Source organism: Heterodontus francisci, chromosome 27 (assembly GCF_036365525.1).
Source record: "Heterodontus francisci isolate sHetFra1 chromosome 27, sHetFra1.hap1, whole genome shotgun sequence".
Lineage (NCBI taxonomy): Eukaryota > Metazoa > Chordata > Chondrichthyes > Heterodontiformes > Heterodontidae > Heterodontus > Heterodontus francisci.
In genome coordinates, this window is record NC_090397.1 from 13,379,286 (window position 1) to 13,399,703 (window position 20,418).

A 20,418-nucleotide genomic window follows, 5' to 3' on the forward strand; every position below is an offset into this window, starting at 1 on the left:
TCAAAACCTGGAGTGGTGCTTAAACCCACAAGCTGATTCAGTTATTTTATTTTATTTTTTATTTTTTTTCAGTTAACAGTTCAACCAGCTGAGCCACGCTGACTGTACTAATCCCCTCCAAGTCTTGCCCTTGATGTGCATGCACTCTAGTTTTATAACTGATTCTATTGTGCAGTTGTTTACTACAGACCTTTTTGAAAGGCTAAGTATATACGTGAAACTACCCCTTCCTCTAGTCTACTTAGGATATTGTGCCTCTCTCCAGAATGGACAAGCAAAGTATGGTCCTTCTAAAGCTATGTTGACCCATTTTATTTGTTTTCATCGAGCTACCCTCCATTTTGCTTTGTGTTTTCTTGCAGTTTTCTGATTTCCGCCCCACCCCAAACAGGTCTGCCATCATTTGCTTTGCCTTTTCTCAAATATGGAAATTACATACTGACCTGCTTTTAAGTTGAGAATGACTGACTGTTTAATAAGCTCCCTCCTTTGTCTCTAAATACTCTAAGGTACATTTAATCAGCCCTGGGGTTGGCTGGAAGTATATAAAGGCTTTTGGCCCTTCCAGCCTATCTAGAATCTCTCCGTCACTAATCTCAAAATCTCAGAACGCTCAACATGTTTGTTGGATTGCAGGTCCTTTAAGATTCCTCTTAAGATAATGAATGATGCTTCAGTACTGTATGTATTTACTGCTTTTTGAAGAAGTTACAACTAACGTTCTAATTCGTCTTTCATCTGGTTTGTTCTCAGGATTCCTACAGAAAACAAGTAGTAATTGACGGAGAAACGTGTCTTTTAGATATTCTCGACACAGCAGGTCAAGAGGAGTACAGTGCTATGAGAGATCAGTACATGAGGACGGGCGAGGGCTTCCTATGTGTCTTTGCCATAAATAACACTAAATCATTTGAAGATATTCATCATTATAGGTGGGTTTTAGAAGGGAAGTCTTGTTCTTCCACTTTCTAAAACCTAGTCCATCTAATTTAACACTATAAAACCTTTTTATTTAAGTTAAGCCTAATGGAAAAGCTTCTGACTATTTAAAATATCCTCTACAAGTGCCTATATTGATTTATAAATTTGAAAAGGAAAAATTTGCAGGTGTGGGATTAATTGGACAGCCGACACAGGCACTATGGGCCGAATGGTCTCCTGTGCTGTCTAACATCTTTAAAAAAAAATTCCACATTCCTCTTGGAATTTATATATTTTACACCTGAGGTTTTTCTCTTTTTAATGGAATGTCATTTTTAAAATAAACTTCTGCATGAATACTATTGGAGGGTGGGTAGGCACAGTAGGTTAGGATGTTGGTCTATCCCTGATGAATTCAAGTCAAGCTCAGACAGATGAGGGGACCGTTGCCTTGTACTTCTCTCTGCTTGATCTACGGGTCCCGAGTGAAATGAGTTGGGCAGTCTCTTCCCATTTCTGAATGGATGAAGTAGTCAGCACCAGATTGTCTAAAATTTGGCATAGATAACATCAAATTGGCTTTTTCACTCTGAATCTGGCAATACAACTGTTGTGGGCCATGAAAACATCACAACCCTGCAGGAGAGCTGTCCTCCATTTGGGGGTTACAGCAAGCTGTTCTGGCAGGGTAGAAGGAGCTTTATTCTACATGTGGCTATGGTATGCCTGACCTGCTGGTGCTTGAAATAAAAACAGAAAATGTTGGAAATACTTAGCTGGTCAGGCAGCAATTGTGGAGAGAGAAACAAAGTTAATGTTTCAGGTCGATGACCTCTCACACTTCATACTTTCGTACTTTAAAATAGCTATGAATTGAAAGCAGTAAGGTTTGTCTTTTTTCTGTTTTGCAGAGAACAGATAAAAAGGGTAAAAGACTCCGATGACGTCCCAATGGTCCTAGTGGGAAATAAATGTGATTTGTCATCGAGGGCAGTAGACACAAAACAAGCTCAGGATCTAGCACGAAGTTATGGAATTCCTTTCATTGAAACGTCAGCAAAAACGAGACAGGTGAGTGATGTTGGAGCAAAGGCAGGTGAATGAAGTTGAGGTACAGATCAGCCATGATCTAACTGAACAGTGCAGCAGGCCCGAAGGGCTAAATGGTCTACTGTTGATCCTAATGCAGGACAGTAGTGCAAACTTTTCTGACTGCACTGAGTTATAGGTGCATAGTTGACCGGTTTTGATTAGTAAAAATTCAGAACAGCACTTTTTCTTTTGTGCGATATCTCTTCCATTTATGATATACCAAGAATCAACATTTTTCAAGCACTAGACAATCCTGAATGCACAGCTGGGTTCAAGTTGGCATTTTAAACAGTCTGACTTTAAGTAACTGATTTGTTTCTGTCCTGTTAATACAAAACTCCCAACTCGCAAGCAGTCTTCTGGCAGCTAGTTTAATAAGCAATCAGAAAAATAGTTTTAATGGGTTATTTTTGTGATGAAAAAAAAAGCTGATCTGAAATTTCAGTAGTCTTTTGGGATGAATTTCAATGATTAAAAGTTTTTTTTCTTTTCCCTTTCTAACAAGAAGTAGCACTGTTATGTTGTAAAGCTGTTAAATTTAACAGAAGCTGAGATTTTTGCTCATGTCTAAAGCACAATTTATGCAATATACATGACCAAAAACGTGTTGCACAATTGTGGATCTCTGCAGCTCCATTTTACAATGGCACGATTCTGTTGCCTGCTTTACATCAACTGTATAATGTGGTTCTTTAATTTGTTAATACTACCTAGGTAGGTCACATTGCACAAAGTCATTGTTTTAAGGCTTTTTGTAATTTTTCACTCATGCTGAAATTTCTATCTTGGAAGACACTAATACGATCTATAAATTTGTGTGTACAATTTGAAATTGCTGCAATGCACTGCAGTATGATTGAAACAATCATTTTTTGTTGGCCTCTTCAATTTTTACTGCTCCTTGAACCTCTGTAATTGAATTTCTATCTGTTACAAGTATGTTATTTCCCTTTCTGTGATGGATAATGAGAAAAGAGCTGAAATCTTCAGATTTTATACATTCAGTACTGAAAATAATCCTTTGGTGATGGTGTTTTTTTTTCCTTTGAATCTCTGCATGGCTAAAATCACAACTCCTTGTCTGCTGGTGATTGGGGGAAAGTGGCAAGTCAATATAATTCTGTTCTTCAAATACTTATTTTAACCTTGGAGAAAAAAATGAACATTATTTTTGTAGAAATTTCAAAGCATTGCTGTTGGTTCCTCCAAGACCTCAATGTTTTGTACCTGTTTTATATGAGTGATCATTGAAGGAGTTGTGTTTTGCAATGCAGAGAGTGGAAGATGCATTTTATACACTGGTACGTGAGATTCGCCAGTATAGGTTGAGAAAACTCAACACTGAAGAGAAGACTGCACGCTGTGTGCCCTTTAAATGTGTTGTGATGTAACATGGTAAGTTGTGAGCTTCAAAAACACAAGATCCCGTGGTTTGGTGGGGGTGGGAGGGATCATTGTGGAATATTTAAGGCAAATTACTTGCATTTGTCCCTTTTGGATATTGTTAGTTTTCTTCGATAAAGCACACTGGTTCTTCCAGTTATCTAAGATCAATGTTTTCTGGTTATTGACCGTCTCTTCAGTGGAAACAGTTTCTCCCTATCCACTCTATTAAAACACTCTAGAATTTGAACAATTGTTAAATCTCCCTTTAACCTTCTCTGCTCTGAGGAAAATTTCCAGCTTCTGTAGCTCTCCACATACCTGAAGTCTTGACATATAGTACATAGCAACATTTGTATAGGAAGTATGCTACAAAAACTTGTTACATCTAGAATTGGTTGATCAACCCTTGTTTGAAAACCAGTTCAGTAAATACCCCGCATTTTGATGCACTTCTGACATGCGCGTTGAAACCAGCACTGTAAGCAAATGGCAATATTACAAATTTAATGCCGCTTAAAAGTGTATTGTTCACTCTTATACTTCGGTTGAAAATCCCCTTGTTAAAGCCTCCACCATTACTTGGGTGGGGGTGGGGGGGGCAGAACTGGTATGTTTTTAAACCAGTTAATAACTGAATTATAAAAGCATGCATGATTCTGTTTTATTCCCAGTGTTCTGGAGGGCACTGTTACGGTTCAAAACAAATTACTAACCACAGAAATCTCTCCAAGACTCATACAGAGAGATGGCTCAAAGTATTTTATGCAGTCAATGAGCACTGAACTGAGAAAAGGGGGGGGTGGCGGCGGGCAGGGGAAATTGGAAAAGTTGAGGGTGCTGGCAAAAGCATAGTTGTAGGTAAAGATCTTAAATTTTTTCATGAAAATGGGGTGGAAGGACTCCCACGGCCAGAGGTGTTGACACTGAATGGCAGCCACTGAAGGCTATGGGAATAACCAAGGGAGTAATGGAATCATATCTGGAGGAGATTGCTGTTATAAGTTGAGAGACGCTGGAGAGATATGAAATTGTGAACAAGAATCCTGCAGCCAATTCACCGGGGCATGAAGAGCTAGTGACACTTCGGAAAGAACAGTGGCGCAGTGGTTAGCACTACAGCCTCACAGCTCCAGGGATCCGGGTTCGATTCTGGGTACTGCCTGTGTGGAGTTTGCAAGTTCTCCCTGTGTCTGCGTGGGTTTTCTCCGGGTGCTCCGGTTTCCTGCCACAAGCCAAAAGACTTGCAGGTTGGTAGGTAAATTGGCCATTATAAATTGTCACTAGTATAGGTAGGTGGTAGGGAAATATAGGGACAGGTGGGGATGTTTGGTAGGAATATGGGATTAGTGTAGGATTAGTATAAATGGGTGGCTGATGGTCGGCACAGACTCGGTGGGCCGAAGGGCCTGTTTCAGTGCTGTATCTCTAATCTAATGACCATGGGAGTGTGTGGCTTCAAGTGGGTGAGAATGCAGACTGTGATATTCTGACTGAACTGTAGTTCGTGCAGTTGGAGGACTAGTTTGGAGAGACTTGTAGAAATTGAAATTTGATGAGACCGACTAAGGTTCTAGCAGCACTGGGGACAGACTGGGACATAGCATGCCATGTTGTAGAGCTGGGAGAGTACTCTCTGTCGCTGAACATATCGAGGAAGAAATTGTGCTTGCAGTGCAGCATTAGCCTAAGATTCCAGACCTCCTGATGTACCCTGAACTTTGCTTATAAGTGTAGTTTTCTAATAAAATTTAAAACCTTCTCATGCCAATTAAAGCACTAATCCAAAGGGTTAGGAACACAGGAATAGGCCATTCAGCTCCTTGAGCATGTTCTACCATTCAATTAGTTCATGTCTGACCATTTGCAACAACAACCTAGTTATATAATGCCTTTAATGTAACAAAATGTCCCAAGGTGCCTGACCAGACCATTATAAAACAAAGTACAAGACCGAGCCACAAAAGGAGATATTAGGTCACATGACCAAAACCTGGGTCTAATAGGTGGTTTTGAGGAATGTCTTAGAGGAAAGTGGGGTGGAGAGGTGTAGGGAAGGTATTCCGGAGCTTGGGGTCGAGCCAACTGACGGCACGGCCACTAATGGTGAAGCAATTAAATTCAGGGATACACAAGTGGCCAGAAAATTAGAGGAGTTTAGTTTAGTTTAGTTATACAGCACTGAAACAGGCCCTTCAGCCCACCGAGTCTGTGCCGACCATCAACCACCCATTTATACTAATCCTACACGAAGTCCATATTCCTACCACATCCCCACATGTCCCGATATTTCCCTACCACCTACCTATACTAGGGGCAATTGCTAATGGCCAATTTACCTATCAACCTGCAAGTCTTTGGCATGTGGGAGGAAACCGGAGCACCCGGAGAAAACCCACGCAGACACAGGGAGAACTTGCAAACTCCACACAGGCAGTACCCAGAATTGAACCCGGGTCGCTGGAGCTGTGAGGCTGCGGTGCTAACCACTACGCCACTGTGCCGGCCTGAAATGCAGATATCTTGGAGGGTTGTGGGGCTGGAGGAGATTCGAGATGGGAAGGGGCAAAGCCATGGAGGGATTTGAAAACCAGGATGAGAATTTTTAAATCACGATGTTGTGTGACTGGGAGTCAATGTAGGTCAGCGAGAACATAGAACATGACAGCGCAGTACAGGCCCTTCGGCCCTTGATGTTGCGCCGACCTGTGAAACCATCTGACCTACACTATTCCATTTTCATCCATATGTCTATCCAATGACCACTTAAATGCCCTTAAAGTTGGCGAGTCTACTACTGTTGCAGGCAGGGCGTTCCACGCCCCTACTACTCTGAGTAAAGAAACTACCTCTGACATCTGTCCTATATCTATCACCCCTCAACTTAAAGCTATGTCCCCTCGTGTTTGCCATCACCATCCGAGGAAAAAGACTCTCATTATCCACCCTATCTAACCCTCTGATTATCTTATATGTCTCTATTAAGTCACCTCTCCTCCTCCTCCTCTCCAACGAAAACAACCTCAAGTCCCTCAGCCTTTCCTCGTAAGACCTTCCCTCCATACCAGGCAACATCCTAGTAAATCTCCTCTGCACCCTTTCCAAAGCTTCCACATCCTTCCTATAATGCGGTGACCAGAACTGCACGCAATACTCCAGGTGCGGCCGCACCAGAGTTTTGTACAGCTGCAGCATGACCTCGTGGCTCCGAAACTCGATCCCCCTACTAATAAAAGCTAACACACCATATGCCTTCTTAACAGCCCTATTAACCTGGGTGGCAACTTTCAGGGATTTATGTACCTGGACACCAAGATCTCTCTGCTCATCTACACTACCAAGAATCTTCCCATTAGCCCAGTACTCTGCATTCCTGTTACTCCTTCCAAAGTGAATCACCTCACACTTTTCCGCATTAAACTCCATTTGCCATCTCTCAGCCCAGCTCTGCAGCCTATCTATGTCCCTCTGTAACCTACAACATCCTTCGGCACTATCCACAACTCCACCGACCTTCGTGTCATCCGCAAATTTATTAACCCACCCTTCTACACCCTCATCCAGGTCATTTATAAAAATGACAAACAGCAGTGGCCCCAAAACAGATCCTTGCGGTACACCACTAGTAACTAAACTCCAGGATGAACATTTGCCATCAACCATCACCCTCTGTCTTTCAGCTAGCCAATTTCTGATCCAAAGCACTAAATCACCTTCAATCCCATACTTCCGTATTTTCTGCAATAGCCTACCGTGGGGAACCTTATTAAATGCCTTACTGAAATCCATATACACCACATCCACGTCTTTACCCTCATCCACCTGTTTGGTCACCTTCTCAAAAAACTCAATAAGGTTTGTGAGGCACGACCTACCCTTCACAAAACCGTGCTGACTATCTCTAATGAACTTATTCTTTTCAAGATGATTATAAATTCTATCTCTTATAACCTTTTCCAACATTTTACCCACAACCGAAGTAAGGCTCACAGGTCTATAATTACCAGGGCTGTCTCTACTCCCCTTCTTGAACAAGGGGACAACATTTGCTATCCTCCAGTCTTCCGGCACTATTCCTGTCGACAATGACGACATAAAGATCAAGGTCAAAGGCTCTGCAATCTCCTCCCTGGCTTCCCAGAGAATCCTAGGATAAATCCCATCTGGCCCAGGGGACTTATCTATTTTCACACTTTCCAAAATTGCTAACACCTCCTCCTTGTGAACCTCAATCCCATCTAACCTAGTAGTCTGTATCTCCGTATTCTCCTCGACAACATTTTCTTTCTCTACTGTAAATACTGACGAAAAATATTCATTTAACGCTTCCCCTATCTCCTCTGATTCCACACACAACTTCCCACTACTATCCTTGATTGGCCCTAATCTAACTCTAGTCATTCTTTTATTCCTGATCTACCTATAGAAAGCCTTAGGGTTTTCCCTGATCCTATTCGCCAATGACTTCTCATGTCCTCTCCTTGCTCTTCTTGGTTCTCCCTTTAGATCCTTCCTGGCTAGCTTGTAACTCTCAAGCGCCCTAACTGAGCCTTCACATCTCATCCTAACATAAGCCTTCTTCTTCCTCTTGACAAGCGCTTCAACTTCTTTAGTAAACCACGGCTCCCTCGCACGACAACTTCCTCCCTGCCTGACAGGTACATACTTATCAAGGACACGCAGTAGCTGCTCCCTGAATAAGCTCCACATTTCGATTGTGCCCATCCCCTGCAGTTTCCTTCCCCATCCTACGCATCCTAAATCTTGCCTAATCGCATCATAATTTCCTTTCCCCCAGCTATAATTCTTGCTCTGCGGTATATACCTGGCCCTGCCCATCGCTAAGGTAAACCTAACCAAATTGTGATCACTATCACCAAAGTGCTCACCTACATATAAATCTAACACCTGGCCGGGTTCATTACCCAGTACCAAATCCAATGTGGCATCGCCCCTGGTTGGCCTGTCTACATACTGTGTCAGAAAACCCTCCTGCACACACTGGACAAAAACTGACCCATCTAAAGTACTCGAACTATAGTATTTCCAGTCAATATTTGGAAAGTTGAAGTCCCCCATAACAACTACCTTGTTACTCTCGCTCCTGTCGAGAATCATCTTCGCTATCCTTTCCTCTACATCTCTGGAGCTATTCAGAGGTCTATAGAAAACTCCCAACAGGGTGACCTCTCCCCTCCTGTTTCTAACCTCGGCCCATACTACCTCAGTAGACGAGTCCTCAAACGTCCTTTCTGCCGCCGTAATACTCTCCTTGATTAACAATGCCACACCCCCCCCCCCTTTTACCATCTTCTCTGTTCTTACTGAAACATCTAAATCCCGAACCTGCAGCATCCATTCCTGTCCCTGCTCTACCCATGTCTCCGAAATGGCCACAATATCGAGATCCCAGGTACCAACCCATGCTGCAAGCTCACCCACCTTATTCCGGATGCTCCTGGCGTTGAAGTAGACACACTTTAAACCAAGTTCTTGCTTGCCAGTGCCCTCTTGCGTCCTTGTAACCTTATCCCTGACCTCACTACTCTCAACATCCTGTACGCTGGAACTACAATTTAGGTTCCCATCCCCCTGCTGAATTAGTTTAAACCCCCCCAAAGAGCACTAGCAAATCTCCCCCCCAGGATATTGGTACCCCTCTAGTTCAGGTGAAGACCATCCTGTTTGTGGAGGTCCCACCTACCCCAGAAAGAGGCCCAATTATCCAGGAAACCAAAACCCTCCCTCCCTACACCATCCCTGCAGCCACGTGTTCAACTCCTCTCTCTCCCTATTCCTCGCTTCGCTATCACGTGGCACGGGCAACAACCCAGAGATAACAACTCTGTTTGTTCTCGCTCTAAGCTTCCACCCTAGCTCCCTGAATTTCTGCCTTAAATCCCCATTTCTCTTCCTACCTATGTCGTTGGTGCCTATGTGGACCACGACTTGGGGCTGCTCCCCCTCCCCCTTAAGGATCCCAAAAACACGATCCGAGACATCACGAACCCTGGCACCTGGGAGGCAACACATCAACTGTGAGTCTCTCTCGTTCCCACAGAACCTCCTATCTGTTCCCCTAACTATGGAGTCCCCAATGACTAATGCTCTGCTCCTCTTTCCCCCTTCCCTTCTGAGCAACAGGGACAGACTCTGTGCCAGAGACCTGTACCCCATTGCTTACGCCTGGTACGTCGTCCCCCACAACAGTATCCAAAACGGTATACCTGTTGTTGAGGGAAACGGCCACAGGGGATCCCTGCACTGCCTGCTGGTTCCCCCTCCTTCCCCTGACGGTAACCCATCTACCTACTTCTTTTACTTGAGGTGTGACTACCTCCCCATAACTCCTCTCAATAACCCCCTCCGCCTCCCGAATGATCCGAAGTTCATCTAGCTCCAGCTCCAGTTCCCTAACGCGGTTCTCGAGGAGCTGGAGTTGGGTGCACTTCTCGCAGATGTGGTCCCTGCCGTTCGCAATGGGATCAGCCAGCTCTCACATCATACAGCTGCAGCACATCACCTGCCCAGCCAGCTCTACTTAGTTAATTACTTTATTAATTTATATAAATTTATGAGCTAAATACTTTGATTCTTCTCTGCTGTGGTCTTTTTCAAATAACCAATTAATAGATAAGTCAAAAAAGTAAAAGGAGAAAGTAAATTTTTACCAATCACACGATACAGAAGAAATAAAATAAAAAGCTTACCTTATCAACACACCATAGTCCTTTTTTTTTGGTTAGAGGAGGAGGGTGGGTGGGAGACACTACACGTGTAGTGTCTCGGGTTCAGCCACTGCCCAAATATATAGGTTTTGACTTACCCAGCAGTCCCCTGGTCCTCCGAAACAAAAGGGCATTAACTTTAACCTGAAACTGACCTCCCAGCTGATAGTTCGCTCCGCACTCTCCGCTTCTGGGTGATAGGGGAATGGGACTTGGTGCAAGTTAAGACATGGGCAGCAGAGTTTTGGATGACCTCAAGTTCACAGAAAGTAGAGTGTGGGAGACCAGCCAGGAGTGCATTGGAATAGTCAAGTCTAAAGGTAACTAAGGTATGAATGAGGGTTTCAGCAGCAGATGAGCTGAGACGGGCGAAATCAGGTGATTTAGAGGTGGAAATAGGCAGGAACCTAAAACAATGGCTTCAATCTTCCCAACATTTAATCGGAGGAAATTTCTGCTCATCCAGTACTGGATGTCAGATAAGCAGTCTGCAAAATTTGCAACAGTGGAGATGTTGAGGGATGTGGTGGTGAGTGTCATCAGCATACATTGAAAATGAACAAATTGCTTTTGGATGATGTCACCGTGGGGCAGCAGGTAGATGAGAAATAGGGGGGCCAAGCATAGATCTTTGGACACCAGAGTTAATGGTCCGGGAGCAGGAAGAGAAGCCATTGTAAGTGATACTCTGGCTACGATTAGATAGATAAGAATGGAATCAGGTGAGAGCAGTTCCACTCAGCTGGACAACAGTGGAGAAGTGCTGGAGAAGGATAGTGTGGTCAACTGTGTCAAAGGCTGCAGACAGGTCGAGAAGGACGAGGAGGGAAAATTTACCCGTCACAATCATGTACGATGTCATTTCGGATTTTGATGAGAGCTGTTTCGGTACTGTGGTGAGGTGGAAACCTGATTGGAGGGATTCAAACATGGTGTTCTGGGAAAGATGGGAATGAATTTGAAAGGTGACAATACTTCCAAGGACTTTGGAGGGGATTTACCTGCCTTGATTCTGTAACCCTTAATACCCTTGCCTAACAAAACTCTATCTTGGATTTGAAAGTTTCAATTAACCCCCAGGCTCAACAGTTTTTTTGGAATGGGGTGGGGTGGGGGTGAAGAGGAAAGAGTTCCAGATTTTCATATCGTTTGTGTGAAGTGCTTCCTGACATCATCCCTGAATGCCTAGGTCTAATTTTAAAGTTATTCTCTTTTTTGTGTGCATGCACACACACCTATCAAATCCTATAATCATTATCACTTCAGTGAGATCTTTCCTTAATCATTTATACTGAAGGGAATTCAAGCCGAGTCTATGAAACCTGTCATGATTTAACCATTTTATTCCTGATATGCTGGTAAATGTGTTGTGCCATAACCCCAGATGGAGTCGAACCAGAGCTTTGTACAGCTGTAAGATGACTTCCAGCCTCTGTGATAAAGGTCAACATTCCATTAGAGTTTTAAATTATTTTTTGTACCTGTCCACTGGCTTTTTGTGATTTCTGTACTTAATCCCATAAATCTTTGTCTTCCCAGCTTCTCACCATTTAGAAAATACTCATCTTCGGTCCAAAGTTGGTGACCTCACACTTTCCCACATTGAACTGCATCTGCTAATTTTGCCCATTGACTTATTCTGTCACTTTAGTTACCTCAAAAACTTCAACCAGGTTCATGACTTGCCCTTTACAAAACCATGCTGGCTCTCTGATCAGTTCATGTTTGTCCAAATGCTCAGTTACTTTGTCCCCAACAACAGATTCTCATAACTTCCCCACAACCGACAGGCCTATAATTTTCTAGTTTATCTCTCTCACTTCTTAATAATGGAGTGACACTGGCAATTTTCCAAGGGGACAATCCCTGAATTGAGCATGTTTTGTAAAATCATGACTAACGCATTAATTTCCTCACCTTATTATACCCTGGGATGGAATCCATCGGATCCCGGGGATTTGTCTATCATTAATAACATTAATTTCTCCATCCCTATGCACTTCTATTGAATCGAGTTGGTTGCTCCCTGTGATTTATTTTTCATTTTCCTTGTATCTCTGGTATTTTGGCCTCATCCTCTACCCTGAAGTCTGATTCAAAGTAGCTATTTAGTAAGTCTCCCATTTCTTGATTCCCAATTACAGTATCACCTGCATATGTCATTAATGGGCCCACGTTACTCTTAGTCACCCTCTTTCTCTTAAAATATTTGTAAAAACCTTTAATGTTCTTTTTATATTCCTCAAGTTTTTCTTATGTTCTCTTTTTCCAAAGCTTACCACTATGTATTTCTCCTCGTCCCCAGGATCTCTACTGTTCTCTGCTTTCAGTTTTATCCTGTCTCTCACTTAATGACCAAGGTTGTTTCTTGAAACAAAAGAAAAATGCTGCGGATGCTGGAAATCTGAAATAAACAAAGTACTCAGCAGTTCAGGCAGTTTCTGGAAAGAGAAAAGCTGAGCCATCTTTGACCTTTGAAAGGATTGCAATGACAGGTTATCGACCTGAACTGTTAATTCTGTTTCTCTACAGATGCTGCCTGACCCGTTGAGTGTTTTCCTGTAGTTTCTGTTCTTAATTTCATTTTCTTGAATTCGGCATTGTTGTGCATATAAGGAAAAAAGTGAGATCAATTAAATGTGACTTTTGTACTGCAATCGTATGAGCATCCTAGAGAAATGGTCCAGTAATGAAGTTTAATGCATGGTTATCGACTGGGTACTTGCATGTTTTCCAGCCTTCATGGCACATTAACTTATTGTAAAGTCTGTATTATACAGTGTATTATGAAAGGCTACAACACCTAGACAGCCAGTAGTTTCACCTGCAGACTCACTCTGGGGTTGAGTTTTTTTTTTGTAAACCTCACCTACCCAGAAGAAATTTACGGGTGGGCCCTTATAACTGAGCAAATTATTTACCCACTCCTCGTCCCTTTTTCGCCATCTGCAATGTTGATCTCGAGATGTGGTGGGGGGGGAACCCTCATGACCTTTTGCAAATGAGGGTCCTGTTACATCAGTGGGACCCTGAGGGCTTTTAACCAGGGATCTGAGGGGAGCAACTACAATAACTTTCCTGACTGGTGAACACAGGTCAGCAACTGTTTGTAAGGACACAGAGAGGTTTGTCTTTTGTGGGGTCAGGGGGGGGGGGGTCTTTAAGTTGGGCGAGGGGTGGGGAAGAGAGTTCTGGCTCCTCAAGGCAGTCACAACCTATCCTGCCACTTTCCAGCTGGCAAGCAGCAAAGGACCATCCAATCTCCAGCAGCCACTCTGCACCTTCATCCCGCCAGAACAGACGGGAATTGGACTGATGGTTGAAATTGCTGATGGATTCCTGCTGCCACTGCTAGACTAGAAATTAACCTGCCAAAAAGCCCCTCTGAACTTGCCCCTTCCACACCTCAATATCTTAGCATTGGAAGGCCTTGCACATTGTGTCGTGTCTACTTAAAACACTTGATGCTATATTCTACCATACCTGCAGTGGTGCAATTTACTTATCCTGCCATCTCTGGGAGAGAAAAAGCAAATTCATGTCAGGGTGGCAGACGGCAGTTTGAGATTCCTCTGCCTCTGTTGTGAGGAGCTGTGGAAATGAGCAGCTGTTTTATTAAGAGAAATAATGCTTGGAGGTTAAAAGCACAAGACTAGCCAACCATGCAGATGATGGATACTGAGAAGAAACAGACTGATGTATGCCTATTTTGTTATTTGCAGGGTGTTGACGATGCTTTCTACACACTAGTTCGTGAAATTCGAAAGCACAAAGAGAAAATGAGTAAAGGTGAAAAAAAGAAGAAAAACAAAACCAAGAAAAAATGTTTAATTATGTGAATAGGATTTACTGTGGAAGACCTGCTTAGCTGAAAAAGTAATACGTGATTATTTTTTTGTATTTTTTGTACATTACACTAAATTATTAGGCTTTCTTATTATCAGTACTTTTATCAAATTTTGCTTAACAGAACTGATGGCTGTTAGATTATGGCCTGGTTTTAAAAAAACAATTGTGTATGCTTCATTTCCTTCAAGTGCCAGTATTCCCTGAGTGTTTGTCATTATTTTGTTAAATAGGCATAACTGTCAGTTTGAAAACAAATTGGTCTACTCCCCTGGGGCTTTTGTGCATGTAACTATGCTTTTCTAAACACATTTGTCTTTATTTATCATGCTGAAAAAATATATATATAAAAAAATATACTTCCACTTGAGTGCCAATGGCTTGATAGGTTCCATCTCTCATGTGAATGGTTTACCTGGAATATATTTTAATATCTTTGTATGGTTGTAAAACTTAAAAGGTGCACATTTTATACATTGTGCTTTGTTTGTCAATGATATAACTTCTCTGAACCCTTTTAGTTGTGCTGACTTGGGAATGTTCATTAATGTTCTACAGAACTGACAAGTGGCCAGTGTTGAACTTTGTAATGTTTATAGGAGGTTTGTCTGATATTTGTCGTAATGGCTTTGATGACAAAAATTGTACTTTAAATGATATAATAAAGAATCCAACCTTGTTCTAACCTTTTCAAAGCTTTGCTGTGTCAGTGCACATTAGACCTATGGATTATTGACTCAAACCTGACAACAAAGGTGCTTCATTCTTAATCTCTAAGTAAACCAGAATACTTAAACAGATTGGCGATACAGGATTGCGTGTAGGATGCTGCAATTCTGGTCACAGTGTGGTCCTGGAATACATTCTCATTTGTAAATCCAAGGAAAAGCTCAGGTAAAGAAATAAAGAACTGTAATTATATAGTGCCTTTAATGGCCTCAGCGTTGGAAACAGCTTTACAGCCAATGATCTACTTTTTGAAGTGCAGTCACTGTTGTAATGTAGGAAATGCGGCAGCCAATTTCGACACAGAAAGGCCCCAAAAACAGCAATGTGATGACCAGATAATCTGTCAGAAGAGATGTCCCTGCTCCTCTTCGCATAGTGCTATATGATCATTTACAACCCCATGAGGGAGCATTCAGGACCTGTTTTAATGTCTCATTTGAAAGACGGAATGTAATGTGGTAGTTGTATAATGTGCTCAATTTGTAACACTGCACAGGAAAAGTAATTCTGGCCAAATGAGTGTTCAACATTTGTAGACTGTATAACTAGTAAAAATTGATCTAATTTTTTAATGTAAAAAGGAGACCCACTGGGGAGTCTAATTGGTCTCGGGCAGTAGCTCAAACCTGGTGACAATGAATCAGCAACTTATTTTACGCCATGCCCGATTACCTTCTCTATTGAAGTCATGGTGTGAAACGGGATGAATTATGAACATTTAACACCAAAACATCTCTGCTGGCCTAAACTTTTTGTTCAGGATGTAGGTATTGCTGGCAAGGCCAGGATTTATTGCCCTTGAGAAGGTGGTGGTGAGCACCTTCTTGAGAACTGAATGGTTTGCTAGGTCATTTCAGAGTGCAGTTAAGAATCAACCACTTTGTTGTGGGTCTGGAATCACATATAGGCTAGACCAGGTAAGAACAGCAGATTTCCTTCCCTAAAGAGCATTAATGAACTAGATGGGTTTTTACAACAATCCAGTCGTTTTATGGTCACTATTACCGATGCTAGCTATTTATTTATAAAACTGAATATAAATTCTTCAGCTGCTATGGATTGCTAGTCCAGTAACATAACCACTATGCTACCATATCCCTATAATACCTGTAGTATAAGGGTCTGAAAGGGATAATGTTTAGAGAGTGTAAAGAATACCTCCTACCATGATGATGTGAGGGAGACTTGAAGCTAGATGCAGTGTGGCTTTGGTGGAGTCACAGACTAGTGTGAAGATGTATATAGTTCTAATATAATAAATACCAATGTTCTAGTATCTCTCAGATGGACTAATTAAGATGGCAGCATACCAAACATGCAACAATACCTATCAAACTTTGTATCATGCAATGTAATCTATGGAGGAACTGGAAATCTGAATGATGTAGATGTCTTTCCTTTGTTCTCTAACACTCCCAAACAATCTCTGGAGGTGCTTGTGTTGAGGTGGTATTAGTTACTTCAAATTTGTTTTGGAAGATTTCCCAAAATTGATGACTAAATGTATTCAGCTCTGTTTTACATATGTATACAAAGTTCTGATAGCTATAGTTAGTACCGGTGCGCTCTCAATAATGATTTGGGTTGCCCCAGACGGTTTGCAATCTTGGCATACAATTTAACCAAGCTGAGCTTCTGACCCTGTCTCTACCACAAAGACCACTCACTTGCACCTCCATTATATTATTCAACTTCTCCCCGACCTCAGCCCATCTGCAGCTAAATCCCTCAATCATTCCTTTGTCATCTCCAGACAATACTGTCCTGGCAGGCCTCCCATCCTCTTCTCTTAGTGCATTTCAGGTCATTTAAAACTCAACTATCTATACCCTTTCTCAACAGTCCCATTCATCCATCATCCCTGTCCTTGATAAGCAATTCAGGAAGTAAAAACTACTGATTATCCTTCACTTTTTAATCATTTTAGAGACTAAAATAATAATTGGGATGTGCACAGAGATTTAAAATAGCTGAATTATCAGAGACTTAAAAGTCCAAAGATTTTCAAGTTTTTTTAAAAATCATAATTGAAGATATTAAACATTCCACAAATTTAGTTTCTTGAGGTCAGAGAAGTTGTTTAGCAATAATCATGAACTTAGTGTGCCATTAAAAACCCAGTTACACCTCATTCAATAAGGCAGAACTTCAAGTGATTTTACAGCAAGACTAATAGCATAGAAATAAAAGTTCATGTCAATTCAAGCAATTTCAGATTTCTACCTGTGAGGATTTTGACAGCATACTCTGTGGAGGAATGGGGAAATCACTGATAGTCTGGATTTCTGAGATACCAGACGTTTTTGGCAGTTTCACAGTTGTAATGATGGTGAAAGCTGACAGTTTTGCCATCATCAGTACTACAAAATCCAGGCCGATGAAAGGTTCTTGTTTACCAGAGTGCTCTCTGTCTTTTATATTTTACAGTTGCTTTTATTTTTTGATGCAGAGATGGCTTGAAGGATTGAGCTAAACCAATGGACGCTAACAACACTTGTGGAAAACTTACTAAGTTTATACGTTGATTGGATGCTTATCTAATCTTTTTTGTTTTATATAATTGCATATGATATATCTGGATTATAGTACACAAATGTATAGTAGAGTATTGGTTGTTACTGACTAGTAATCCAGGGAATAAAAAGAGTTCAAATCTCACCATGGCAGTTTGACAATCTAAATTCAGTTTTTTTTTAAATCTGCAAATAAAAAGGTGCCAATTAAAGTGACCATGAAGCTGTCCTAAAGTGATCAAAAGGGCGACTGGGGTGGGTAATAAATGCCAGCCTTGCCAGCAATGTACACATTTCAAGAATGACTTTTTAAAATTTACAAAAATGGATAAATTACTTTCTGTTGTCATGTGCACAAGAAGTGCGACGATACAAAACTTATCGACAAAATCTGAAAAGTTACAATAAGTGACTTACCATTTTTTTTTAAAATGGACCTTTCTTTTAAAGAGTGAATAATGCTCCAAAATGAGCTATTGAAGGAAAAGGGACTTGGCCTTTGTATATTCCATCTATCTGACAGGGGCAAAGGAAAATCTTCAAAGCTAAGAGGTGCCAATTGCACCCATCCTATACTGATTCTAAACTATTCCAGAATTGAATGGGTTCTTCTGACAAAGAAGGTGTGAAGTAGCCATATCCTGGGCCATTATGCAATCACCATGGGGGAAAAACTTACCTGGAGGCAAGATATAACGCAGCTTTACCTTAAAAATAAACAGTGATTATTGTCAGCTGCTGGCTGCATCGTCGTCATCAGACTGCACCAATCTGTACACATGCGCAGATTGGTCCCTACTCTCCGCGCATGCGCTGAGTTCCGCATTGCCAGGACTGGTTGGCGCATGCGCAGATGCTGTCATCGCATAACACGGGCAGAGAGTGGGGGAGGGTGAAGCTCTCCTGCTGCCCCCTCCCCCACCCGCTTGCGCTCCCTCCCCGGCCTGCTCACTCCCTCCCTGGCCCGCTCGCACCCCCATCTCCGGCCATTGTGTGCTGCCTTGTGTTTCAGTTGCCTTCGTATGATTATTTGAGCAGTGCCATCTTTAGTCCTGGCAGCTGCTTGAAGTTGCAGACTGTGATGTTTTAGTGGCACAGGCTGCATTTACGCATGTGCTACTGCAGCGCCACCTAATGGTTATGTTGTCAGCAAACACAGCCAAAAATAAAAGCAGCTAAGAGGGAGACAGCCTGGAGAGGGACACACAAAATGCAGCATTCCAGAAGCTTGTTTCCAGCAAACCAGAAGGCATGGGCCCTGCTGCAGAATTCTACATCTACATTATACAGCAGTGAATTATAAGTGATCCACTGTCTTCATCTGAACTTTCAACCAGGAGAGAAATCTACAAACGCTTCAGGCCTGCAACCAATGAGAACTTGACGTCCAAAAGAATTCAACAGATTTACCGTAACTTCCCCCAAAACCTACCCCACCCCCCCACTTAATAATTGCCTACCCCTTTTTCTTCTCTATCTGTCTCTTTCTTGTGTGTGTGAGTGGATGTTATTATGACAATTTCGGGATAAGGCGCATTAATCAATAAACAATTGACTTTCTGTTTTAAACCTACAAGAAAACCTGTCGCTGTCTGTTTATTTGACAAAATACCAAGGGATTAAACCCTAATCACAAAACACACTTGCTGCAGTCAGGTGAGAGTTGAACAGTGGGAACCAACCAAATCTCACCACATGGCTGTGACGCTGTTTAAAAACAGGGTTGACCTGAGGTTGTAACTGTTAATTGATTGCTGCCTATAAAACTTTTTAAATATTTCTTTTCAATGACTCATTGTCAGGGGAAAAAGTTTAGGAAGCTTTATGCTACGGAAGTTATCACTCTTTCTGAGTAGGGTGTTTTCTAAATGAAATAACTGAACATTGTCCCTTTAAGACTTGCACAGCAGCTGCTGACTTGTGGTCTCTCCCTGATGCTCACTATATATACAAGGACTAATTCTGGTTTTACACCGCAGTGTTTCTTCTGCTTAACAGCACCACTTGTTCTGTTGGCCATCAAGAATAAGTTCTTTCAGGGGAGAGACCACAAGTCAGCAGCGGCTGTGCGAGTCTTAAAGGGACAGTGTTCGGTTATTTCATTTGGAAAGCACCCTACTTTCATGCTTAGTTTGCATTTTAAGTAGCAATGTTTTTCCATTGTAAGTTTCGCTCCACTCCCACAGTTCTGTGGTTGCATCAGGTTCTAGTTTCAGAATAAGTTTTTTGCTTAGTACAGTGAAAAATATAGTTGTCAATAATTCCTAACTAAGGTTATGAACCCTTACTATTCAAAAACTCCTAGCCAAAACCATGGTTACATAAGATAAATGTTTCTGCTGTGTTCTTTTCCTGCACTTGAAGTACCCCATATTCTGATGGATCCATCTTCTATTTGGCATTTACGCTGTGCTGTTCCCCCTCTTCTTTCTCTTCTGTGCCTAGTGGAATATGAGACAGCTCATTTCTACCACTGCTTTTACAGCTAGCAGATTGTGTTCTGGGCTATTTCCAAAGGCCCTGCAGACATGGGCAGGTCATTAGCCTATGAGGAAAAATGACTAAATGTGATTGAGGAGTGATGTTACCACTCCACTCCTATTGGATGCAAGTGTCTGCTGGAAGTCAATCCAGTATTAAGTAGCCAGATCTCCTGCTCAGCAAGGCTCTGAGGTCTTTTCTGATAACTGAATCGAGTTTCTTTGGCTTCAGCTGATTGTCCATCCTCCACCACCATATCCTTTGTCTCTAAACGGGAAGCTTCACTTTGTGACTATTTGTTGAGGTTCGAAGTTTCTATATAAACAGAGCCAAGGCCACCAGCTAATCTAGGCAGATTTTAAAAATTAGAATGTACAATCAATTCCTTTTCTACCTTGTATGACTGAATAAGTCTAGAATCAAACAGTACCTAGTCTTGAGAATATTCCCCTTTTGAAAATATCAAGCAAAGGCTCATTTCCCTATGTGATGGCTATTTTGTGAGCTAGTGCTCAGTTCCTCTTGTATTTATCTGTTATTACTGCCTTTCTACTAGTGGTTTAGTTTGTAAAGATATCACCCTTTATACATGCACACCAGAAGGTTCCAGGCCTGACCTATATGTGACTCCACTCATACTATGTGGTTGAGTCTTCATGCTCTGAGGACAACAAGGAATGCTGCCCTGACAGGGTTGCGGACATTCCAAGTACCAAAAAAAAAGC

The 20,418-nt window shown here is 41.9% G+C and overlaps 2 protein-coding genes and 1 long non-coding RNA gene across 15 annotated transcripts in view; 2 read left to right on the forward strand and 1 right to left on the reverse strand.

The window, feature by feature from the left end:
• LOC137384654 (GTPase KRas) overlaps positions 1–14,665 on the forward strand; it is a 64,514-nt gene extending 49,849 nt beyond the window's left edge. For 12 of the 13 annotated variants that reach the window (XM_068058863.1, XM_068058862.1, XM_068058861.1 and 9 more), the window contains 3 exons: positions 754–932; positions 1,833–1,992; positions 13,847–14,665. In XM_068058863.1, coding sequence (XP_067914964.1) covers positions 754–932; positions 1,833–1,992; positions 13,847–13,963 — 456 coding nt within the window. In that variant the 3' untranslated portion in view covers positions 13,964–14,665. Of the gene's footprint in view, positions 1–753; positions 933–1,832; positions 1,993–3,287; positions 3,409–13,846 lie in introns of all 13 variants that reach the window. The other variant, XM_068058868.1, reaches the window with a different exon arrangement.
• The window catches only part of LOC137384656 (uncharacterized), a 74,195-nt gene that overhangs the window by 31,977 nt on the left and 21,800 nt on the right, over positions 1–20,418 (reverse strand). The window lies entirely within an intron of this gene.
• si:ch211-59o9.10 (uncharacterized protein LOC561841 homolog) overlaps positions 14,764–20,418 on the forward strand; it is an 82,199-nt gene continuing 76,544 nt past the window's right edge. Inside the window, exon 1 of the mRNA XM_068058860.1 lies at positions 14,764–14,864. The gene's annotated coding sequence lies outside the window, so the exon portion shown is untranslated. The remainder of the gene's footprint in view (positions 14,865–20,418) is intronic.